General features: G+C 37.7%; 3 protein-coding genes and 1 long non-coding RNA gene across 5 annotated transcripts in view; 3 read left to right on the top strand and 1 right to left on the bottom strand.

Moving 5' to 3' along the window:
• The window catches only part of nf1a (neurofibromin 1a), a 98,564-nt gene that overhangs the window by 14,172 nt on the left and 58,475 nt on the right, over window positions 1–25,917 (bottom strand). For both annotated transcript variants that reach the window (XM_067450476.1, XM_067450477.1), the window contains exons 36-46: window positions 9,174–9,606; window positions 7,824–8,164; window positions 7,286–7,488; window positions 6,505–6,698; window positions 6,153–6,293; window positions 4,574–4,853; window positions 3,909–4,123; window positions 3,066–3,127; window positions 2,829–2,970; window positions 1,527–1,628; window positions 1,216–1,356 (exon numbers count right to left, since the gene is read on the bottom strand). In XM_067450476.1, coding sequence (XP_067306577.1) covers window positions 1,216–1,356; window positions 1,527–1,628; window positions 2,829–2,970; window positions 3,066–3,127; window positions 3,909–4,123; window positions 4,574–4,853; window positions 6,153–6,293; window positions 6,505–6,698; window positions 7,286–7,488; window positions 7,824–8,164; window positions 9,174–9,606 — 2,254 coding nt within the window. The remainder of the gene's footprint in view (window positions 1–1,215; window positions 1,357–1,526; window positions 1,629–2,828; window positions 2,971–3,065; window positions 3,128–3,908; window positions 4,124–4,573; window positions 4,854–6,152; window positions 6,294–6,504; window positions 6,699–7,285; window positions 7,489–7,823; window positions 8,165–9,173; window positions 9,607–25,917) is intronic.
• LOC137084309 (uncharacterized) lies at window positions 5,356–14,389 on the top strand. The gene is made up of 3 exons (XR_010906728.1): window positions 5,356–5,719; window positions 9,929–10,097; window positions 13,490–14,389. It is a non-coding gene; the product is annotated as an uncharacterized lncRNA (long non-coding RNA).
• Window positions 15,316–17,970, top strand: LOC137085147 (protein EVI2B). The gene is made up of 2 exons (XM_067451703.1): window positions 15,316–15,379; window positions 15,676–17,970. Exons 1-2 carry the CDS (start codon window positions 15,360–15,362, stop codon window positions 17,225–17,227), a joined length of 1,572 nt encoding a protein of 523 aa, XP_067307804.1. The 5' UTR covers window positions 15,316–15,359; the 3' UTR covers window positions 17,228–17,970.
• omgb (oligodendrocyte myelin glycoprotein b) lies at window positions 20,979–24,228 on the top strand. Its single transcript, XM_067451702.1, has 2 exons — window positions 20,979–21,370; window positions 22,497–24,228. Exons 1-2 carry the CDS (start codon window positions 21,357–21,359, stop codon window positions 23,674–23,676), a joined length of 1,194 nt encoding a protein of 397 aa, XP_067307803.1. The 5' UTR covers window positions 20,979–21,356; the 3' UTR covers window positions 23,677–24,228.

Raw genomic sequence — 25,917 nt, 5'->3', positions numbered from 1 at the left:
ACAATAAATTATAGGCCCAATAAATTAATGTTTTTGCACAGGCGTAGTAAAGGAAAAACTTTTTTCGGAGTTTAGGGCAATCAGTTCGTAGCTCTGATTCAAAAGTGTGATACCCTCACGAGGGACCACCAACACGTCTGACATGTAAGGAACTCATCCAACTATGCGATTGCCAGTCGGGAGAGGGTAATCACCACTCATTTTCCCCTGTACACTACATGACAAAAGCCACATTATAAAGCTGAAATTTGGCCAGACTAAAAAACAAAAAAAGGACAACCAAAAGTTGTATGACTCAGAAATCGGCCCAAATCTTACAAAAACCACACAGCATATGTCCGGCTTGTCTTGATTTTCTGCGAGGCTGCTACAGAGCAAAAGGGTGGAGCTTGACATCCAACAGTGTGGAAACAAGGGGTGGAGCTTGAAGATCTTGCCACACCCTAAACTTCCTTGGATTAAAGCTAAACTATGCAACTTTTCCGTCCGCTAGACTATAGGTTGCCCATTCAAAACAAAGGCATAGTGTGATGACGCCAAGTTTGAGCTCAGAATCTTGGGACATGTGATCTTCACCTCACAGCCGGTGGAAAAGAATTGGGATAGGACTCGGGCAGAAATCATGTTGATGGATGTGATTATTAACGTTACTGTAGTATGAAGCATTGCAGGACCGAATGTTGAGGGAGCTAAGAAAGGCCGCTGGAGTGATTGTTATGCAAACACACGGCTCGTGAGAACCAGGACTTTTATTATGATGGGACACAGCCGCCATTTCCACTTTTCCAGTAATGAGTATGAGGTAACGCAGCTCTGTTTATCATATTAGATACATTTAAGTGTGCTTAAAGTTATGTTATGACGTTACTCTGTGTGTTCACCCTGTGGCCGCTGTGACACTTGTTGCACACTGCTAAGAGCAAAGCGCTTCTGTAAAATAAAACCAGAAACCGAGGATAACGCAGATATGACGCAATTGACAGGCAACTCCTTCAGATGTCCCGGCTCCTTGGTTAAAATAGCAATTTTCTCACAATTTACAAATAGTTGGAATCATTTGAGCTCAACTGAACAAAATATATACTACATAGTGCACCTTTAGGCCCCAACCACTAGATCCACCACTAGCACCACTTTGTATAGTATAATAATATTATTAAGAATATAAACATGTATAACTCTGTGCTTGTCTAAATGTGAATTTCAGTCTGACACCTTATCATTAAACACCCGGAGGCTGTCCAGTGTATGCAGGTTCTGCTCCAGGAGGGCTGTACCGGCCGAGTACAGATTCACTTCATCCAACTGAAGTACAGCCACAGCCACCCAGAACAGAGCTTTATGCATGGGAGAATCCTGCAGATCACAAGCACACACAAAGCTATTAATGAGTGAAGTGTCATTTCTGCATCACCAAAAGGAATTGCAAAAATCTTTTTCAAACACGTTACATCAAATGGCCCATTATACACTGACATAACTGCTGATGTTTTAATAATTGAATCCAGCACACAACGTGACTGCACCTGATCGAGGAGAGGCTGTAGCTTGGTGAGAGCGATGACGGTGGCCTCAATGAGAACCTGGCTGTTGTAATTATCCGGCCCCTTTAAGCAGCTCTCCAGTCCCTGTGCAGGAACAGCATTAATCAGACAGAGCGGTGGAGTGTGACGCCAGCAAAAATAGTCAGAGCGAATGACACTACAGCAGTTAGACTAGCGCACTGCATTTCTGCACAGACCTGAATCACTGCATATACAACACAAATATTCACAATTTCCAGGCAAAAATATAGTCACAATACTACAAAAATACCACAAAAGATGACTGTCTACACAACTACCACTCTGACGCTTCAAAAAAGTTCATAAAGAGATCGTAAAACTATGTTCACATGTTTAGTGGTTTATTCCAAATTTTCTGAAAAGACATGATCACTTTATATGATGAACAGATTTTATTTAGGCTTCAAACATTCATCACATTTATGAATACTTTATGAACTTTCTGAAGCATCAAATTGGTAGTTTGTCGTAGCTGTCTATGTCGGGACACAAATCTCTCAATTTCATCAAAAATATATTCTATTTGTGTTTAGAAGTTGAACAAATGTCTTGCGGGTTTGGAACGACATGAGGGTGAGAAATGAATGACAAAGTTTAATTTTGGGTGAACTAAACCTTTAAATGGAGGAGGAAATTCAATCAAATTCAATCCCTAATAACACTAAAATAACTAATTATGTTAGATATTTCTCCAAACTATGTTTAATACGATAAAAATTTCCACAAAAATCTAAATATATTTACATTTTGCCCAAACAAAATAATCAAACACATTTACATTTACAAAAGTAAATAGACTTATAATAATAACTATTTATTTAGTCTTCTTAATTTATTGACTTTATAATAAATACACTAGTTACAAAATTGGGTTTGGTCAGATTTTTTAATATTTTTGAAAGAAGTCTCTTATGCTCATCAAAGTCATATGATAAAATGGTCATGGGCAATTCATGAAAAAATATTTGAATTTCAGTGCATTTTAATTCTACTTCTCTTAATTTAAATACAAATTCTGCATCCTGTTGACAATGTTAAATCAAAACAAAAAAAATTATTGGATCATTTTTTCAGTTCTAAATAGTGCACAGCTGTGCATTTAATGAGCTTTATTAAAAAAATGAAAACGTTAGAGAAGACAATTTGATAAATCAACATATATTAACATTGTTATTTTCCAAAAACAAGTGAATGCAAATGAATTAAAAGCATTAAAAAATGATGGAGTTTGAGAGAGAAGCAGATGAGAGAAAGAGAGCTTACTCGATCAATGCTGAGCAGAGGACTGGCTTTACTGAGAATACGAATGATCTGTTTAAGTTGCCCGTGTGTCACACGTTTACTGATGCAGCCAAACACCACCAGCGCTCGTGGCTGAAGAGATGGGTTATACTGGAATGCAAACCTATTCAGGAGAAGAAAATGTACATTGTAAGTCAATGTAACAGATTTTGTTATTTTAATGTGAAAAACTTGTGAAATGCAAAGTTTTCAACATACTTTTGTGCCAATTCAGTCCACTGATCAAGCCATTTGCATCCGGGTATGTCCCTCATACAGGCCTGGGGAAAAACAACAACCGTTTAAATATCCTGTACATAAAATACTTCAAGACACAAGTGGTTTTAGAAATCATACAATTTTCCTTTAAATGGATTTCTTGACAATAATGCAATTTTCACAGATCTACATAGACATCAGTAGCAATACTACTAGTGACTTTAGTTCTTCTTCTATTTTCTTCATAAAAAGATGCCAAATATTTAAAATGTACCATTCTTATGTTGCATCTATATTACTTTGGAAATGGCAAAATATTTATTAAAACATAAAATACATATGGTGTCCACATACATTTAATTTGATACATATTTTAAATGTTTTAAATGTAATATATACAACCATTTTTATATTCCTTTATATTTAATACATTTGGTGTGCCATAACATTAATGAACAGCATTTGAAATATATATTCAAATAAAACAGTTAATTTAAATTGTAATAATTTGTGCTGCCAATCAAAAACACATTGATTAAATTGCACCTATCACTAATATTTGTAACATATTTTCTATTGAAATATTTATGTTTTTACATTTTGTAAATATGGTAGATGATATCTTTTTACTAAGTACTATGAATAAAGGCCAGTATCACAAATACCAACTGATGATTTATTTTAAAAAAAAATGTGGATGAAGTGAGTGTGTGTTAATCCTTTTACACAAAACACAAAATATATTCTTTAAATTGATCAACACAGAGCTGGATGTTGGCAGTTAAACAAAACAAAAAGTGGTTAAATAGTGCGCTTCTATAATACACAATGTTGGTAATTGACCTCCATGATCTCCAAGAGAGCCTCTGTAACCGTTTCCAGGGATGACAGAGCAAAGGTCTCTCTCTCGTAGGAGCCGGGGGAGAATGAACGGTCCCTGTAGCTGGAGCGGAAGGCTATGACCGCAGCAGATTTGACCTTACTGATGCCGAACAGCAGGTAGAACTTGGGGAGGGAGAACTCAGTCAGACTCAGACGCAGCACCTGTTTAGTCTCCTCTGCAGATGAAAAAACCAGAACAGCAACAAATCAGATTTTTAATAAATTATTAATTTACATCACAAATTACAATTTAAATGAACGTTTTATTTAAACATATTTTAAAATGTAATTAATTCATGTGATGAAGTGAATGTGAAGTCAAATGTATTAAATATAAGCAAATTAAACGTTAATTATATAGGTGAGATTTCAAACACTGAATATTAATAACATTTAATATGTGTGGACAGTGACACCCCCGATATGTTAGGGATATGATACATGGTAATGGGGAATTCATGAAAAAATTATTCGAATTTTATACTTAACATGAGCAGTTCTCACACGAGTTTAAAAAAGAAACTGTAATAATTTTTTACTTGTTTAAAACTTTTCCAAATTCACATTTATTTTAATATGGAGGTAACAACCCATAAAATCCCCATTTTCTGTGACTTATTGCTCACCGCTGAAGTTGAGCTGCGAGCAGGTGCAGAGCGAGTGGATGATGTTAATAACGAGGCCGTGCGTCGACGCTCGGAGGGACAGTGGGCCGGTGGCCACCAGCAGGGTGACGACGTGGAATAAGTAGGGCAGATGAGCGGCCACGTCCAGGGAGTTGTTGAAGGAGAGCATTAGCATGTAACGGGCCAGTATGGCGATGTCGTCCCACATCAGGTGCTGCTCAAGGGTGGGGGTTGGAGATAGGCACGTCTTATCGATGATCTTACACATTCGACCAATCACCTGAGAGATAAATTAATAATGCAATTTTGTTAGTTACATTGACAATTTGGGGATTTTCTTTTTAATTTCGTACTAATAAATAACATAAGAAGTCAGCCTTTAATTAGTCACTGATGAAAAGGAAACTAAGATGTCTAATTGAACACTAAATCAAACCAATAACATTGAAGCTGCTAAAGAGCATTACATTTTCAAATAGATAACTTTGCAAAAGGTATAATTTATCATTTCAAACAAACTTCAAATCCGAATATAATCGAATACTAAATAGAATCCAGACAATGTGCCTTTTATTTTCACTCTGTGACATGCACCTAAACATCATTTTCTCTCTCAATTAGATTATACTTGGTCCCTCACTTCACCTCAGAGTCCCGTTGTGATACGAGTCCTATAAAAGCAGACGCAACAACTGGACAAAGCCTGTCCTTGTGCTGTTCGCTGTGACATCAGCAGTGGCTGGCACATGCTAACCAAACAATATTTGGCTTTTCAGCTGAGCATTTGGGAAAACAGCTAAATATCCAACTCGTTAAAAATAGCAGAATATATCTGGTTAAGTTTACTGCGTGAATCAAGAACCATAAAGATCAAGAATCTTGAGTTATTGCAGTCGCAAATTTGGCTCTCCTTCTGCACTAGTGTCTGACAATGATGTCCATTGAGCGTAGTGACTAACAGTTGCCCATATAATAGGAGAGACTGCCCCGCTGGCTAACTATTGTCTGTCTGTGCGTACGCGTACAAATTGGCCATTTGTGCACTAAGACTTAGGATAATAGATGTTGGGTAGAAGAGCTAGTCAGCCTGGATACGATCACAAGAGGAATGATTCAGGAACACAAGAGCCAGAAACACTTTAAGCGGTAAGTCGAAATCTGTTTAAAAGAGTGTTAATGGGCAATTAAAAAAAAAAACTTTCCACAAAAAAAGTTAACTTAATGTAATATATATTGTAAAAAATGTAATATACATTAAATATAAAATTATACAAAAAATAGCATACAATATAACAATTTGTTCCATTGCCTTGTATAAATCACCCTGGACTTTTTGAAAATTGCAATAATATCTGTGCTTACAAAGTGCATATTCTTGTACTATAGTATAAAGGTTCCATTACATTTTCCATGTTTTACATCATTTACTGCAGGTAAGCAAAGCAGCTTTGAATATTTCAGTATCTAAGAGTTCTGTTACTAGGACAACATCATATAAAACAATATATTACACACACAAAAAAAAACGAATTCATAGGGATTTACAAATTAATATGGTAACTTAGCAGTAAGAGTTTACCTTGCTGGATACCAACTTGACATTTCCTGAAGCCAGGGCTACAGCTGTGTCAGCCATCACTTCAGCCTTGATGGATCCCAAACCCCCAGTAGCACTGGTCTTTATGAAGCTATCCAACACCACATCCAGCAGGTCTGTGATCTATACATGGAAAACGGAGCAATCTGTAACTGCTAACTAACAGAGTTTGATAGAATTACTATAGTAATATGCAGGGGTGTTCCAGTTTGAAGTCATGTATCAATGTAAGGTCTGTTGTAGCAGATTTCAGATGAAAATGTGTGAAAATTTTTGGATAGAATAACCTTGCAAACTCAAATTCAATTAATTAAATAATATTTTAAGGGCCTACCTGACCCAAGCTGCCCCATATCTTTGCCTGTATGGAGGGGTACATCTGCTTCTCATTGATGGTCATGGTGATAAGCTTGTCCAGGATAGCCGTGACACGTTGTCTTTTGGCATCGTCATTGTGTTTACAGAACCGCACCAAATTACGGAGCCAAGGGGTCATATACTCCAGACACAGATGCTTCAGCTCAATACCTAAAGCCCCACAAAGAACATTTTTGTAACAGTTGACATAAAAATGGTGCTTTGCAAATTCATCAAAAAAACGATTACTTTGTATCACACATCGTTCAAAATTTGGGATCAGTAAGATTTGTTTTTGAAAGTAGTCACTTATGTTCATCAAGGCAGCATTTACTTGATCAATAATGCAGTAAAAACAGCAATATTGTGTACATTACATGTGTAAAAAAAAATATGTTTATTAATTTACCATTTAAAAATGTAACATCTCTTATGATGACACAGCTGAATTTTCAGCATCTTCACTCATCTTCAGTGTCACATAATCCTTGATAAATCATTCTAGTATGCTAATTTGGTGCTCAAGAAAATTTGTTTATTGTTGAAAACAACTGCTGCTTAATTTATGTGGAAACACTATTTCACGATTCTTTGATGCATAAAAAGGTCAAAAGAACATTCAATTGAAATGATCAATTTATAGAATTTATAATAAATTAGCCTTTACCGTCACTTTTGAACAATGTAATGCATTCTTTAAAAAAATTGAAAGGTGTGTGTGTGTAGAATGATGAGTGTTTTTTGCTTGTGACACTGACTTGACTTGCTGAAGCCAGAGATGCACTCTTCCAGGAACTCCAGAGTGAGGTGGGGTTCATTAGCTGCTAGCGTTTTGCTAATGGACACAATAAAAAGGGTGTTGTTGGCTGGAATGCACAGGCCAGACGTTTCCAAGAGTTGGCCCTCAATCTTTAGGTTGAAGGTGCAGGTTAAGGCACAAAGCAGATTGTATGCAGCTGACCTGTTGAAGGAGTTAAGAGCAAGTCATTTTCAGAAGTACTAATTTACTTTAACACAATGTTAGTTTCGTTATTTAATTTTACATGACAGGTTTATTATACATATTCTAAATTTGGGGCGTCAAGTTCAAGAGCGGCCCAAGTTGAACTAAAGACACAAAGCAGCAATATTAGCATTTCTAATCAGTTCGCCACAACAAAGACAGAAGCCCGCAAACAGAAGGCTCATTGTCACAACAACAACAGCTTGATGCATTGGATTATTCACCCAAAATTCAAGTTGTTAGGCTGAGAACAGCCTGGCCATGGCTGAAACCTCAAGCTCAATGTTTCTCACCTCAGACTGGGGTCAGAGCTCCCTAGGTTGAGGAGGGCGATGTTGAGCAGGGTGCCAGGAACATCTTTAGGCCTGATCTTGGTGTGTTGGGGAATCGAGTCCGGTTGGGAAAGCTCCCAGCGTGTCCGGATGTGGATGATGGACTGAACAATGGCTTCGCACTCCTGGTGCATGAACGTAAGAGGAGTGCCCTGGTTAGCGATAGTCAGCGTGAACTGGTTCTCGTCCACCAGGCATATCTCCTCAATCTCTGAAGCGTAGTATATGTCGTTCAGGAAAACCTGCTGTCCTAGCACACGCGTGCGATCAGCTGAGGTCACTTGTACAGCTGTTGATCCCACCTAGGTAGAAAAGGCAACAATATATCAGTACCATATCAGTTACCATTTTCTAATCTTACAGATTAGAGATCTGTATCTGGCAATATTACATATTAAATTTTGCATGTTCATTTCTACTGGTTTTGTAATTTGTCATTACCATTGATCTTTAGTAGTTGACAAAATGAATATCCATTTTTTATATTGTACATTATAATAATGTGATGCATACATTTTTATATAATTATTTACTTGCATTTCAAGAATTTCAATATCAAGAATTTCAATATTGTTAATTTATAATAATAATAATAATAATATTAATAATAATGCATTTTATTTACCAGCGCCTTTCAAAACTTATAAATACATTATAATTCAACACACTTAAAACAAGCATGCATCATAGAGATTTAAAACTATGTAGACTGTCAATATTACAGATATCGAGAGGGAGAGAGTTCCAAAGGCAAGGGGCCGAATGGCTAAAAGTTCTAGCTCCCATGGTCTCTAAGCGTATACGTGGTAATACAAGAGAGCGTGTGAGTGAGGATTGTAAAGTGCGTGAAGGAGTATAAATATGAAGAAGATCCATAAGATAGGGAGGCGCGAGACTGTGAATTGCCTTAAATGTGAGAAGTAGGATATTAAAGTCAATTCTATATTTCACTGGTAGCCAGTGGAGTCTCAGGAGAGTTGGTGAAATGCGCATGGTAGAAGGGGTTCCAAGTAATAACACAGGCCGCACAGTTTTGAACCAACTAAAGTTTATAGAGAAGTTTGGAAGGAAGACTAATAAGAAGTGCGTTGCAGTAATCAATACATGAAGTACGTTATCAGTAACGTGAAGTAAGTTATTTTTGATCAATTAATCAGTTATCACCCATAACATGAAAAATCAGCTTTAATGCTGATGTATACACACTACAAATGTCTAGCAGTAAAGTTAAGGAACATAGAAACTGAATAATCTAGCAAATATTGGTACCTAAACTCAAAATAACATGGATTGAGTTTTACAATTTTTCACCTTGATCGACACCTTTGTGTCCTTATGCGCCAGTTTCAGGGCATTATGAAACACCTTGAGGTCCTCTTCCAATGCCAGGGTAGCAGCAGGCAGCTTCTGCTGCTCGGGTTCGATGTGTTCGGCTAGACGTGCAGGTGAATCGATAAACAGCAGCTTCTTACTCCCCTTGAGACCTGTCAGTAGTCGCTCGTGGTATTTGGTGTACTCTCGCACCCAGGTGTTACAGTTGTAAATGTACACAGCAGCCACATTCTCATAGGCAAAGTTTGGAAAGACCACAAACCACTTGGATAAGAAGTCTGTCTTGAATCGGTTACTGGGGCCCACATGGGTGAGATCTACTACGATCTCGTAGTGCTTGGCGTAGTATGGTTTGAGAGTCAGCAGGACATGGTAGATCAGAAGATCACCATTGATTTGACCAGTTTTGAACCTAAAAGAAAAAACAATTACAGTTCAGATTAAAATTTTAATTTTAATGTCCTTTTGGTTCTAAATCCGATGGGCTGTGCATCTATGAGAAGTGTATTTTGGAAATTAAGTGCACAAAAAACCTATAATAAAAGGAGCAAGAATGATCTTTTCAAGGATATATGCCAAAAACAACGCACATTGAATTTTACTTCAAACTTTAACAACACTTTAAACATGAGCTGTCTGTTCCAACTCCCTTAAATGGTAAATATCTCACAGCTTATACAGAATGGAAACCTGTAATGTAAATATAACCCTGTCTTCTACTGTTATAACCACAGGTAAAGAGCATCTCAGCTGAAAAACACCTAAATAACATCATCAAGCGTGGGGACAGGAAGTGATTGTGTTCAGCACTGCGATATATCAAGCCTCATTTACTTCAGGTCATTCTTCTCCATCTTCCAGTGCTCCGGATAAGTCCATAAGGAAGGTCCTGCATCCACTTTAGTAAGTACCTCAACAATTATCTCTAAAGCTAATGTATAATTGAGAGTTTGGAGAGGACAGAAGGGAGGAAAACAAACTGCTCAGTCTGCGTTAATCTTTTTATTATACAGTTAAAGTGACTAACAGTCCTAAATAAGCGTTACAAAAGATTAGGAGCATTTAAAATCCATATAAACTAATTAAAATGATAGTGTGTTAAATTATGTACACTACTATTCAAAAGTTTGGGGTTGGTATGATTTAAGGTTTTTGAAAGAAGTATTTTATGCCCACACCAAGGCTGTATTTATTTGAACAAAAATACAGTAAAAACCTGTACAAATACGTATTTACAATATAAAAGAGTTTTTCAATTGTTATTTATGTTCTTAAATTCAAGATTTAATTTAATTTATAGTATACACTATAAAACAGGGTATCTGCAGGTTTCACTAAGTCAAATTTAAGACTTAATGACCTTTTTAAGACCATTATGAATTAAATTTAAGACCTATATGTGCAATAAAAAAAAAATGCATAGGAAATGCAGAATCAGTAAATTACTTGCAAAGCGAATTAATTTATTTAAATTGAACAAAGTATTAGTAATCTTATTCATAGCTCAGTCTCACCAGGATTAGCGCATATATATATATATATATATACACACACACACACACACACACACACACACACAACATTTTTATTTATTTAATCAAAATTATTCTATTTAATTTTATGGTAGTCACAAATTTGCTAACATTTTTATTTTTTTCATAATTAGGATGCCACATTAACCCTAACAATGGTCACACATGGTTTGTCACACATCTTGTTTGGTATTAAAAAAAAGAAGAAAAAAAAAGGCTGGTCCAGTGGTGTGCTATCTATCTTTAATAACACGATCGCTTGGGGTGGGAAATATGTCTAAAATCTTACAAGTAAACCACAGCAATAAGCAATTGCTTAATATAAGTAAAACGTTTTCAAGTAAATAAGTAAACTGGTCAGTAATAAAATATATACTTATAAACAAATGACAATAGGCTATTGTCAGAATAGGACAAATTAATACAACATAAAGATACATATCTACAAGCAGTGCTTTAAGAGTAAGTGCTGTTTTCCCCGTTTGTGTTGTTGTTAAGCTATATTTATGTTGTTAAGCTATATCTAACCTCTACCATAGTGTTGGCGTATTCGACGCGCCATCCCATCATTTATTTCCAAATAAATCTGTCTCTTCCGTGATACCCTGAAATTTTGAATATTCCAATCTAATATGATTTCCGACCTGTAAGGTTGCCAGAATAATAATCTTACACGGTGTATTAATAGGCCAGAGGAGAACTGGCACCCCGACTGAGTCTGGTTTCTTCCAAGGTTTATTTTTCTCCATCACGCCCCGATGGAGTTTTGGTTCCTTGCCACTGTCGCCTTTGGCTTGGCTTGCTCAGTTGGGGACACTAAAAATATGATTAAAGTTATTCAACTTATTATACAAATAAAATGTATGAATTAGGTCTTATTTAATTCTATAAACTCTAATACTGATCTGCCAACATTGTTGCTATATGATAAATTAAACTAAGCTGATAACATCACTGTTTTCTCCAGTACGACTGTACAGCCAAATCTAATTTTGTCGCAATATTATCCTGTTTGACACTGTGAAGCTGCTTTGACACAATCGTGATTGTAAAAGCGATATATAAATAAAGTTGATTGATTGATTGATTGATTGATATTAGTTTGCTTTCACTTTGAGAACTTACTATTGCGCAGATCCAGTACTTACTGACACGTCCCAAACTTTTTTACTCAAGTCAGGATATAGACATATGCATAATGTGTATATTTGATCGTTCAAGAGTAAGCTAATAAGCCTAGAAATAACACATCCACCCTCACGCGAGCACTGACAGACAGCAAACACACGTAGTCTGACATCAGAGTTCAGAATTACTGTTATTAACTCTTTTTACTGCAATCAGGTATATTACACTTTTATTTGGTGATTATGCAAGATTGTGAGAAAGATTCACCTTCGCGTGCACGATCGCGGAACTGGAAGAACCGTCAGCTGAAGAATAAAATCCGTTTTATGCATAGACAGTAAAATAAATGGACAAAGCGTTCCCATAGACGTCGGAAAATGAGGTCACTTAGAGGCACTCACTTCCTGACGGCTGAGCGAACTGCGCAGGCTCAGACTGAGCGTGACGACGTAGATGTGACGAAAGCAACCTGTCAGTTGTAGGTCTTCTAGTAGTTGTGGAAAGTAAAATCTGAATCATGTTGTTTAAATATTTTCTCCCGTTACTGTTGGCTCACTATCGGCTTCTCCCCATTCTTCCCCCTTGACTTTATCAGACTTTATGTCTCCACGTCCCCCCGACTGCCTCATAGACAGTAAAAGATTGCTTCTGAGCGTCTCCTCCTGTCTATACGGTCATTTCTCAACTGTGCGACAGAGTCGCAATGGTTATGACGCTATCGTTAGCCTAGTTTTACAAAAACAGCTTCTACGGGGCGATAGTGTAAGATACAAGGTAATGGAGCCTTTTATGCATTGTCGTGTTTCTTTAGAAATAAACAATGGACAAATGGAGTCTTTAAACGCCTCAGATGTAAAGTTATTCACTGTCAAAGTGACTCAAAAATTAATGGGAGTCAATGGGATGCTAACAGCAGGTGATGGCTTGGTTAGCAATGGCAGCCCCTAGGGGTGGAACGCTTTCCGAGCGCTAGATTACCCCCTTGGTTTTATGCGTCTGTGGGGTATGATCAGAAAGAGGCTCGTGCCAATAACACGAAAGCTGATTGGCTGCAATACATAAAACCTAGAATGCAATGCTTCAGCGAATTTAAGAGTTTTTAGGCCTAACATTTGTTTTTATGACCTTGTATGGAAAATCCAGACGTTTTTATGACTTTTTATGACCCCGCAGAAACCCTGATAAAATGTCTTTATGGAAAACGTATGCTCATTTGAATGCATTCTTGCTAAAAAAAAATGTCTTTACAAAAAATAATAAAAAATTCCTAATAGAAATGGACATATCATCCAGATTTTTATTCATTTAACTCACCCTCCAAACCTGTAGGATTTTTTTAATAAGATGATATTTTAAATAATATTGGTAACCATACATTTTGAAGGTAGCCATTTAATTCCATCATATTTTTTCCTATGGAAGTCAATAGCTACTGTCAACTATTTGATTACCAAAATTCTTTAAAATATCTTCTCATAGCATATTACAACTCTTACAGGTTTGGAACAAGTTGATGGTGAGTAAATGATGACAAAATGTTAATTATTGGGTGAACTAATTTCTTTTTTGCTTTAACCACTACAGAATATTAAAAACAACCATCCCACTGAATAATGGCACTTGTTTGTTACATAGATCTCAACATACGGTGACAATGCAGACCCCAGAACAAACCATGTACAACACCACCATCCAAAAGCAAGAAGACCTCAACTTTTCACTTGTGACGACTAGTTTGCCTGCAACTGGTGCCTCCGAGATCAGCTGCTTTATTGACGCCCAGCTAGCATTTATAGCGACTGCCACTGCTGGTGGCGTTATCCTGATCCTTCTAACCTCTACCATAGTGTTGGCGTATACAGTTTCCAGCCTGAAACGCCGTCACCGGGCCCCTCGTCCATCCCGAAGCAACGCGGACCTGGTGAGTGGAACAGGCTATTGGGGTACAGAGAGAGAAAAGGGAGGAATCGTGGGCCCATGCGAAACCAGCGTTCTACTGGAGGACGTAAAGACCGATGGTGAGGAGGAAGAGGTCCAAGATGGTGCAGCGGGGCCAAGCCAGTACATCAACACTTCTAAGGGAGCCACTGACTCGGAGAGCTTACCAACAGCCATGCAGAGCTCAACCTCTAGGGATTCCTGCATAGATCCCATTAGTTTGGAAAACATGCCTCTGATGGTGTAAAGTATACGCTTTTTGTACGATGGGCTGTGATGTCAGGCAAAATTTTTATATTTAATTTCTTCTTTTTTTTTTTTAATAAATGGCTTCAACAGTTACAGCTACTGCAGTAAAAAGAAAAATGCTAACAAAAGTACAGTTACAAGCGGTCATAGCATTTTTGAGAAATGTTTAACCAACTACTATTATCTGCTTATCCTGTTAAAAATGGAATGTGTTGTAATATTAGATGAATTTGATGAAACTTTGACATTTTCACAGATGAGGTCAAAGCAGATTTCTTAATCAGCTCCGGAGGTCTGTTTAGTGAAGATGACAAGGATAAAAAATAAATAAAAGTTTGATGCATTATATATATTGTGAAATTATTTAACCTCAGCGCTGTTACACTTTGGATGTTTGTTTTTTTTTTTTTTTTTTTTTTTTTATAAATATGACCTGCAGCAGAATCTACTGAAGTAGACTGAAGAGCACATTCACTGTAGATAAAAACCCAAATAAGTGGGCTCATAGCAGAACAGATCAAGTGTAGGGTCTCATTTCTATGACATTGCAGTCGCCACTATGCAGTGAACTTTTTCACACATTTATCTGCCATTGGTCAGTAAAACAGTTTGGTTCAATCAACATATAAATTGCTTACTTACAGATGATTCTACCTGTAATGCAGGAACTATAAAAACCACACACTTCAGCTTTAAAACAAGCAAATGACATTAAACCTTCCAGATTCTTTAATAATGAGCTTTCCTTAAGTTTTGTATCTCAGAACTCTGACATCTCAATAAAAAATAATAATAAAATGCAATGCTAATAATAACATTTTCTTGTTCAGTTTCTTATTTACAATGATTTTGAAATTTCCTGAAGTGTTTCTTGCTTAGCAAATCTCGTTGCAACAATGATACTGCTAAGCTTATTGCCAATATATAATATATATAAGTGTTACTGGTGGATAAAAGGTGGGTGTTCAGTGAAAGGAACTTTCTAAAATAAAAAAAGAATCATATAATTTCCCTTTAAATAACTTCTGGTCTATAAAAAAGAAAAAGAAAAAAACAATGGTTATTTTATAGATAATTAATAGCTTTTCATTTTAGAAAATAATAGAAATGCTCTAAACCATACCTCAAAAAAGTTTACTATTCTAGGAGATGAGCGTATAAGCAGAAAATCTAGCTTTTTTCATACTCTTACCACAGATTCTTTCCTCAGGAAAAAAACTCTGCTATTAGCAAAAACAAACACAGCCATTTCACAGCTTCATTTCCTGTCAAAAGTGACAGTTCCGTATTCATGAGACTATACTTCAGTCTTTAACTAATGCTTCGGAAGATGCCTGGGTAAGACAATATTCTGCTGTTTTGTCTAGAATAAGCCAGTGATTATATTACAGGACAAACTATTTAAGTTTGTTTTTAACATTTAAAGCAACTACATGATACTACAAAATATTAAGTAGAAAGAAAGTTCATTGTTTGTGACATTTGCATTCACAACATTAGGTGTTGTTTTAGAAATTAAAAATAGAAAGTTTTAATCTGAGCATACTGCTTTTGGCCTAGAAGAATTTAGGAAATACATTTAGATAAAATAAGTCTATTGAGTCTTATATGCAAAAATGTCTCTCTCTACAAAGGTTCTCTAAGGACATCATGAGGACTATTTTTTGCACACTTGTCTTCCTCTTCTCTCTACCCTGGAGCCTAAATAGTAATTTAACAACAAGCCATAAGAATACTGAGGTAACAAATACAGCAGAGAATTCATCAGGGCGGATAAACTACACTAATGATTCTGGTACAGACAACGTGGTTTCACTTTCAAGAGCTCAGACGCAGTACCTTACGACACCCTATGGTGATGATGAGAAATCAAATCAGAATAAAGGCAGGAAGATGCATGACAGTGAATACAACTTGACTATGGCGCCAGCACAAGCTGAAAGGCAAATAATACAGGAAGAGGCAACAACTCCACAAAAGGAAATACGAAAACCGACAGAAGGCACCCACAGACCGCATGCTTCATTTCTTTTGGAAAGAGAGAATACTACGGAACTGAATGTCTTGACTAAAACAACCAATGCCACAGTGGCAGATGTTTTGCCAGAAGAAAAGACAAGTAGAGGACCTATTGAGACACTGGAAGCCACTCGGGAAACACCTTCTGATTTCACTGGACACTATGGTGGGCAAGAAAATAAAACCGTCATGGAGGGCAACAACACCAACAATAGAAATGGAGACCTTCATACAATCCAGCCCACAATAGAGACTACAGACCAACCAAACCCAGCGACTCATGCCCACACTTCCGCAATAATAACGGCAAAAGATTTCAACAAGACTGTAAGCACCAATTTTGTGAAAACCACAGAGAGAGAAGTAGTTTCAGACAGATGGACAAGCACTCAAGGTCCTGAGCTTAAGACTTCATCCATGATTAAGCCAACAAAGACATTGATGACCACTAAAAAAAAACCTGCAAAGAAAATCAACCCTCCATCAGAAGATAACCAGAAAGCAAACCCAGGTCCTGCTGTGGCGGCTGTGGTCGGCACCACTTTTGTCTTGATGTTCATAGCAATCATCGTTATCTTGGTAAGGAAGCGCAAAATGCAGAAAAAGCGTCTTGAAAATCCTGAATGGGCCGGACCCTCACCGTTTCTGGATGGCGACGTTCAACCGAACTTGCCAAGTACGGATGAGTCCGAGACCATCAAGAGACAAGGCTTTAATCAGGTGTCTATTTCCAGATACCTCCCCCAACGGCTCTCCAAACACCTTGCGTTTGAGAGGAACACGAGTGAGGAGGTTCTCATGGAGGACATCCTGCAAGGAACCACATTTGGCAGACAAAATCCAGATGAGGTCCAAACCCCCAACAAGAACCCAACAGTTGCTCAGGACTCAACTGAGGAGGAGAAAAATGAAATCCGGGACGGTCCAGCATCCGTGGATTCTTTGGACACTAAAACATCTGCGTCAGAAAGTGCAAAAGAGCCTGTGATGGAGAGCGAAGTATCAAAGCAAACTGATGACCTCACTCCAAATCTATCTTTTAGCACGGACAATAAAATGAAACCTCCACCTTTAGTGTCTATTGACCTTGATTCCCTTTCAGAAGAAGCAGCTCCTTTGCAAACATCAGATGGGGGGATTATTCCCCCTGCTCCACCATTGCCCTAATCTCATGTAACAGAAAATATCTGCTTCTGAATCAAATCACATCAAACAAACTCAAATGAGACAAACAACATACTTATATCTGCTTTTTAAAAGTCAAAATATGTAAAGACCATTTCTTACAAGGGAATTAAAACCTACTGTGCTAGTTCAAGACTTTTAAAGAGAAATTACTCAACAGGTGCTGTTTTCTTTTCTGCATTGATGTTTTGAAATAATTTAAGACATTTTGAAGAGACTGTGTTATTTTATTAACAATTACGCTTCAGTTATAACACAATCGCTAAACATGATTTTCTACTTCTTGAGTCTGTACATTTGAAATGTGTATATCTGCTAAAGGTTAGTCAAAGTAAACCAGTCAAAGCATATAGCTGCTTTGAAGATAGCTAAAAGCCACACCAATATGATTTCATCAGGTCTTTCAAATGTTTTTATCACTTTGAAGAAAACAACAACTATCTTCTAACCAAAAACAAAATGTCTGATTAAAAGTTAAAAAAGGTTTGTGCTCATAACACACAGTATGTAGAATCTTTGTACCTACAAGCACTGTTACATGCGTGTAAACTGAAGAGGGGATGTAGCCACAATAGAGTTTTTGAATGAATTACTGCATTGCTACAGCCGCTGGGTACACGTATGAGCTTCAAACCGTGAGAAACTGTCAGAAGAACATTGCAAGGACAGACACAACAGAAGCTCATGCGAACCACTCACTCAAAATAAAAGGTGTGTCAACAACACGGTCATGTGTCCTTCTTTCCTTCAGGTGTAAAACAAAGTAAAATCCAGTATTTAAAACTTTATTCAAACAAGAAAGTAACTTTATTAAAGAACTTCACTAAATAGATCTTTATTGTAACATTATTGGATAGTTAATCTAATATCTAATGTAAATTAATTATATGAATATCCAGCATCAGAGAATATAATGAATTGCCTGTTACAATCAATTTCCTTAAAGGAAGTGTATGTAAGATTGTGGCCAAAACTGATACTGCAATCCCTATCCCTCCTCTGACTCGAGGTTGCCAGATAGAGCAGGCAACCCGGATGCCGAAACACTACTAACTTCGTGATTGGTAGATTGGTGGAGGGTGGAGGGTGGAGCTTCAGGCCAAATCACAACATGTCAACATCAACATCAGTTGAGATCTGCAACAACAACTTTTAAATGACAATATCCTGGCCGGACTACTGTTGTCAGTGATGTAAGTATTTGAAATTAACATGATTTCTTAATGTCTAGTGACATATGTCATTTTATGATTAATTGAAATACATTTCTTACATACAGTTCCTTTAATTATAAGAGTAAAAACAATGTTTGCTGGCAAGAAAAAAAAGAAGTTCACAATCTTCACAAAAAAGATCACAAAAAAAAAAAAAATCACAAAATATAAAGATTAGGACCAGGGACATACCGGACACTCACTGGACATATATAAAATCAAAGATTTACAAACTCCACTAGAAAGATGCTGTCTAAACACTGCCAGACTATATTAAAATGGTATTCCTCTGCACCAAGAGACAAATAAAGCAATTCAAGAATCTTTAACTGAACCAAACACCATGAAAATCATTCCACAACCAGTTCTTGGTTTCCAATGCTAACAAACTCTAGGGAGGAATAAGCACAACTGAAGTACTACTATTGACATGAGCAAGGTAGGAATTTAGTACAAGTAGCATACTGTGTGTCTTCGACAGAGCGATGAACGCAAGGCATGTGCACCGCCTGCAGCAGAAGTGAGAGAGGAACTGTCACAGCGGAGTCAAATTGGGAAACACACCACAAGATTATTTTCTGTCTTTTGATTTATTTTTAAGCAAACTCTGTTCATCCGGTGGGATTGAACCAAACTTCTGTGGTTATATGAGGCTATAACTTTAAACTATTTGCTTGAGGCATAAAAAAAAAAACATCATAATCATCGTCATCATTACATTCATAATCTTAAAGAACACAATTATTATTAATAGTATATTCAACTTGGACAGCATACCATTATAAGAAAAACATTTTCTGAGGGTTACGAATTACGCTAAATGTATTTCTTGACAACATCCAGTTCTTTTTGGTGCTATTTACAGCTGCAGGTTTTCTTGTTCAATAGTTTAAAATCTAATTCTGCTGCTATGCAGGTGTTCACACATTCACTATTCATATCACATTGGTGCTCTTAAAAGAAGTGCACATGCACATTCAGAACACTAGGGGGAAACTGATGATAGGCAAATGGAGCATGACAGACCACGGATCTACATCCATCCAGTGGCGTGACTTTGTTTTAAAAAGTGGGGGGAACGTGCGTATGGGGGGTATTAATAAAAAAATAAAATAATTAATACAATTTCCTTTATTAATATAAACATGTTTAATTATTGCATCTATACTGAATATCATCAGTGTTTGTCAGTGTTTATCATCAGGTTGTATATCAAGAGCAGGGACAGTCTTTTTATGCATTTTATTTTATGATTTCACTGGAACAAATAGAAAGTCTCTGCAACGGCGTTAAGCAATTAAAACGCTCGTCTGTGTAGACTGCACATGCACGCGCCACTGATAACAGCGGCAACGAGCGCCAGATCGCCTCTTATATAACAAACGAATGAAATGATGCTCCTCTAGTTAACCAGAGATGTTTTGTTTGTATTAGTTAGGTTCATCCGTGCCACAAGATTTCAAATGTTTCAAAAAGTGGTGGGGACATGTCCCACCCGCAAATTACGCCTATGCATCCATCCATCCAGCCTGACAAGCCAGACCCACATCAAGATGTTTGGTCTGGAAACTCACCATAGACAGGGCTCAATCCGAGGGGCGGGATAAACGGTTGTCTTTCAAACTCCCTCTGCACGTGATAGGATAGCGCTACACCAACCAGAGCAACGAAGGTGAAACAGAGCTAGTTGATAGATTAAACATTCACTGGTCGGCTAAACTCCGAACACATCTTCCCTTTTTAAGAATGACTTCAGTGCCGTTCTTTGTTCTTTTCTCAGAGAAAAGCTCAACTCCCAAGTCTTCCAGAGTCGCGGTCAGAGCTGATTCGAAAGACCGCCGTCGTTCGCCAGTTTCTGTGTTTACTAGAAGCACACAAACGCAACTCGGCCGTCGTCATTATGGCCCCGCCCGCCGACTCTATACACGACGTGATTGGCCCGTCCAGATTGTGAGTAATACAGCTCAGAAGGGTATTAAGAGTTCCTAGACGACACTTGCGGGCAGATTAAATTTGCTGCCGCTAGGGTGCGTCTAAATTTCTAGGCTACCATCCATCGATTTGTATATCAAAAAGTAAAAAAAAAAAAAACTATAAAAAAAACAAATGAATGATGCAATCCTCTGTTTCCCAGAGATTTCATACAAACTCTAAAGGGATAAATTAATGAGAATAATAACTTGCAGACATATATATAAATCCTCAGGAATGAAAAACAAAAAAAATATGAGAGAGAGAGAGAGAGAGAGAGAGAGAGAGAGAGAGAGAGAGAGAGAGAGAGAGAGAGAGAGAGAGAGAGAGAGAGAGAGAGAGAGAGAGAGAGAGAGAGAGAGAGAGAGAGAGAGAGAGAGAGAGAGGAGATGGTTTTGGTGGCGTGTGCAGAACTGGAATATAAAACACTGAAGTCAGCATCCCCCTCCACCCCCCGACTCATCAGCAGCATGGGTCGTCTCTGTGCTGCATTTCGCCACCTCCCCCTCCACCCACCATATGATGATTGTTAAGTCTCCCTTCCCTTGGTACCTCCTTTTCTCTCTACCTCCTCTCACAGCTAGCCCTGAAACAAGTGCTGTAAGCAGGCAGCCAGCAGCAGCGGAGGCTATCCAAGGGTGTAAAAACACCGAATGATCATGCGTGCAAGAACGGAAAAGCAGGGAAACGGCTAAAAGAGGGTCTAAACCAAAGTAACTCACGGCTGCCAATGAAAGTAAAAGGAAGGGGGTGGGTATAACAGGGGGAGTGAGAGGAAAAACAGGCAGGAGTGCGAGTCAGTGAAGACGAAACGTGGACCCTGCTGTTATACAAGATTGGGAAGGCAATCTAAATCACCGCCTTTGCTCTAAAAAAGGGGGAACAGGAAGAGAGGTCAGAACGGACAACGAGATGTACACAAAGTAATGGAAAGAATCAGGTAAGCGATATATGACGTGAAGGCAAGTTAGTTTTATGTGCATAATCAAATTGCAAAATGCACAGTGATGCTAGGTCAGAGTGAGTCTGCAGCAGAGCATTGTTATTCAAAAAACAGGGACACCTATCAGAGTACAAGATTTTTTTTCTTCCTAATTTCTAGCATGTTAAACATTTATTTTTCTTAAGGATAACATTAAGACTGTGGCAAACAATCAACTTGCTCTAATGGACTTACTGAGGTAATGCAAATGATTGGAGCAAATTATTATCACCACCACAGTTTTCTGCATACTGGCATGGCAACATGGAACGTGCAACTTTTTAGAACAGAGCATGATATGACTGTGCACATGCAGAGGTACTGTGCAAAGATGTCCCTAAATGCCCCACAAATTGGGGGGGGGGGGGGGGGGGATTCAGGATGCAGGCACTGTTACCAAGGCTAAATGCTAACATCTCACTGCTGCAGCATGGCAGGGTAGCTCCTGGCAGAGTCTCAACCTATTAGCACAGACCCACTGAGAGAGAGAACTGAGCGCCTCTTATGGGTTGTAACAGTGAAACCTGCTGTTAACTGTGTAATGGACAGAAACCGCTCAATAAATGAAATTGTCCTTGTGGCATGATGTTCATACTTTCTTATACTGGGTAAATCAGGAGTGTCTGAGTGATTATACAGGGAATGTGACATATTAAGAAATTATTCTTTGAAAAGTTCAGCTTATTTTCCAAAAATAAGGTTTAATGGGTACGTCTTGCAATAGTGGGGGTGGCAAATGTGGGCATGCCCTCCCAAATAGTTAAAATGATTGCTACACACCTATGCAAATGGAAAAAGGACCGAGCTATACATTTGTTGAAGACAAGTTGGAACAAACGATAAGGTACACACAAATATTCGAAGAACATTTAGTAAGGTACCCTGCAACATGGTACATAATCATATTTGTAGTTCCAACTTCTACTAGTATACCCCAGTAGGGACCAGGACTCCACCCTTCCACTTATATGTATAATAAAGCTTTGATGTATCTAGTTAGCTTGGATACTTACAAATTTACCTTAAAAAAAAGCATAACCTAAAAAACAAAGTTTGTGACAAGTTTCTCTTTGTCTTTTTACAGGACAGCCCAAATCACACCTGCCTCCATGAAGGTTAACCTGTTGCTTGTCCTCCTGTTTGAGGTGCGTGTACTGGCCATTTGCCCGCCAATGTGCATCTGTAGCAGAGGCCATAGAGTGGTAGACTGCTCAGCTCGAGGGTTAGTTCTACTTCCTGACAGCCTGCAGCACAACATTCATTTCCTCAACTTGTCTCATAACCGGCTCCAAGATCTCGATGGGCTCCTCAACCATTTTGACCACTTAAGAACTTTGGACATCTCCTATAACCATCTGCACCGCCTTCCTGTAGGTCTGCCGAGAGCTCTTTGGGATATACGTGCCTCTGGAAACAACATCCGTCAACTGGAGAAGAACGATACGGCCTACCACTGGAATCTTCAGAATCTAGACTTGTCACACAACTTGCTGGAACGTGTGGTCTTAATTAACAATACATTGTCCAATCTCCAAGCGCTTAACCTTAGTCACAACAAATTCTGGACTGTCCCAACAAACATGCCCTATAATTTGGAGATTGTGGACCTCTCTCACAACTTCTTGCTGCAGATCCTACCTGGATCACTGGATCGCCTTCCCAGACTGTCGAGATTCTACCTGCATGCTAATCGTTTTACCTCATTAAGTGAAGGTGTCTTCAATCGACTGGATGGACTGCAGCTCCTAACACTTGGAGACAACCCTTGGGCTTGTGAGGATGAGGAAAATATAAACCATTTGCTGACTTGGATGCAGCAAACCCCTGCAAAAGTCTTGGGCTGCCCATGCTACACCAGGCCCAGGTGTGGAGAGGTACACCTGGCCACTAGCAGAACCTGGCACTCAGCTGTATTCACAGAGCCGCCACTGGGTGCTGATGCTCGTCACCCTATCCACAGAGCTCCAATGCAGGCAGTTACTTCTGGTTCCCTGTCCAAGTCAGCCCAGTTGAATGTAGCTCACAATGCAAGCCCTGTTAATACCTCTGGGGCAGGTGTGCAGATACCAAACACGGGTGGGGGATTTCTCACTTCCACTCCACATAGCCTGTCCACACAGTCAAGCACAACAATCCGAACACGTAGCACCAAAAAGGTCCTTCCAGGCAGATCTTGCAGCACAAGGCATCACATCCACATATGCAGCTTTGAAACCACCATTTTGAGCCTTTTATGCACAGTTGTCATCTCAAGTGCTTTGTGATTCTGCATAATCTCTTGAACTAGACCTGCTGACTTGAGTCTAGAAAACAAAAAAAAATCCACAAGGAATGCAAAACTAGAGACTCACTTCTTAGCTTTTAATTTTCACATTGTTCTGGCCACTTTTAAGCATTCTTCAACATATGCAATCTCTGCCTGCTTCCAATAAACTTACAACCTTCTACATAATGTGACCGTGTACTGTATGGCTACACATATTGGCATCTAGACACATATAAAAGAACACTACAAGTAGCAGTTTCTTGATGTGGAAAATTGATTGTTCTTTCCATTGTTATGCTTGAGCACTGACAGAGATTTGTGCATCTCATTGTTTATATTATGTATCAAACTAAAACACTGTGTAAAGCTGATGTGTTCTATGAGTACAGATATGCTGCCTTTAACTCTTGAAATAAAAATAAAATGGGGAAAACCATAGCGTTTTAATGCAATTACATAAAATAAAATCAACGGGCCATGCAGCAGCAGTGGACAATTACAAATGAATAAACACAGAAAAGAAGACCTGACAGCTCACATCAATAGAGGTTTAAAATAAATGAAACTATTATTTAACTTTATTTGTAACTTTCTTGACAATACTAACATATATAAGCACACACATACATATAAACATTTGCAGTACATATACACACACACACACGCACATGCACGCAAACACGCACCCTTCCTCAACTCCCATGGTGCCTCCCTTTGCTGTTTGGGATAATCAAACTTGGCCAGCCATTTTACACTCCTGCAGAGGATGGGAAACTGGTCAAATAAATGCCATACAGAGGGGTTTCCTTCTCTTTTTTTTTTTTTTTTTTTTTTTTTTTTTTTTTTTTTTATTAACAAAAAACTGCAAAATACAAAACTCTCGTAGGGGAAAGATAATATACATACGTATATACAAATGTCAAAAAAAAAAAAAAAAAAGGTAATAACTAAACAGAAAACAGCAAACAACAACAATAGAGGGGTTACTTAAAAACAAGTCAAAGGCAAGATGGCTAAAGATAATAAAAATAACATTTGGAGCAACACACACAAAGGGAGATTAATCAAAACAGCAATTTCCTAGATATTTCACTGCACATTTTTCTTGCGATTTTAGTTGATTTGATCTTTTCCAGTGAGGTAAAAAATAATTTAAAATCATTTATAAACCAAACAAAGGAAGGCTTAGAAGATCTCCACTTACTGCAATGAATATGATATTTACCCATAAGAATAATCATATTAACTAAATCTGATACTGATGAATCTATGTTATCCATATAAAAGAGGATGTGTGTCAAGGTAAGAGTAGGGATATTATCCATCTTAAGTGACATCCAATTGTGTAGCTCGGACCAGAAGCTATTGGACACAGGGCAAAAAAAGAACATGTGTTCCAGAGTCTCATCAGTCATCTCGCAAAATGCACAAGGGTCTACATCAAATTTAAATTTTTTCCTAAGAAAGTCCGCAGCCGGATATATCTTATAAATTATTTTAAAGTGGGTCTCTTTGACCTTTGGGGAAATGGGCCATTTAATGAATTTAAAATGTGTTCTTCCTATGGACAATGCACCTATATTTGGAACCTGTACACACAATCCTCTGTTATAATCAAAAAACAGTTTAGATCTTAAAGCATCATTAATAAATTTATTATTACATTTATTGTCAACTAAAGTACAATCATTGATAACTAAATGTGGTAAAATTGATAAGGGTCTTGTTTTTGTATATAACAATATGTTTTGAATTAATTGTAATAAAGGTATCGGTATTGCTTTACGTATCTTATTGTATTCACTATATGTACATTTTAAATTATATTTGTCTAAGAAGGCTTTATATTCCAACAAGTTTCCATTATCATCTATAACATCATTCACAAACACAATGCCCTTTTCATACCAATCATATCTGAACAATGATTTTCTATTGATTATAATGACCCTATTGTTCCATAAGGTGGATCCGTGTGGAGAAAAATTATGGGTGAAGATCATTTTCCAGTATTGAAGAATTTGTTTATGGAATTTTGATAATTTTACAGGAATTTTGGTCACCTCAAAATCACATTGCAAAAGAAAATCAAGCCCTCCTACTTTTTTAAATATATGTCTGGGAATGTGAAACCAAATAGAATCTGGTTGTGATAGATATGATTTTAACCATTTAATCTTAAAGGTCCCAAACATTGATTCAAAGTCCAAGGCTTTGATACCACCCATATCATATTCTT

The sequence above is a fragment of the Pseudorasbora parva genome, chromosome 8, assembly GCF_024679245.1.
Source record: "Pseudorasbora parva isolate DD20220531a chromosome 8, ASM2467924v1, whole genome shotgun sequence".
NCBI classification, from domain to species: domain Eukaryota; kingdom Metazoa; phylum Chordata; class Actinopteri; order Cypriniformes; family Gobionidae; genus Pseudorasbora; species Pseudorasbora parva.
Note: the sequence above shows the minus strand (reverse complement) of the source record. Positions and strands in the feature narration are given on the sequence as shown.

Excerpts from the sequence above, each read along its gene's own strand:
- LOC137085147 (XM_067451703.1), top strand. The coding sequence starts at position 15,360 with ATGCTTCGGAAGATGCCTGG. Across the intron at positions 15,380-15,675 it reads ATGCTTCGGAAGATGCCTGG|GTTCTCTAAGGACATCATGA; the intron begins GTAAGACAATAT and ends CTCTCTACAAAG.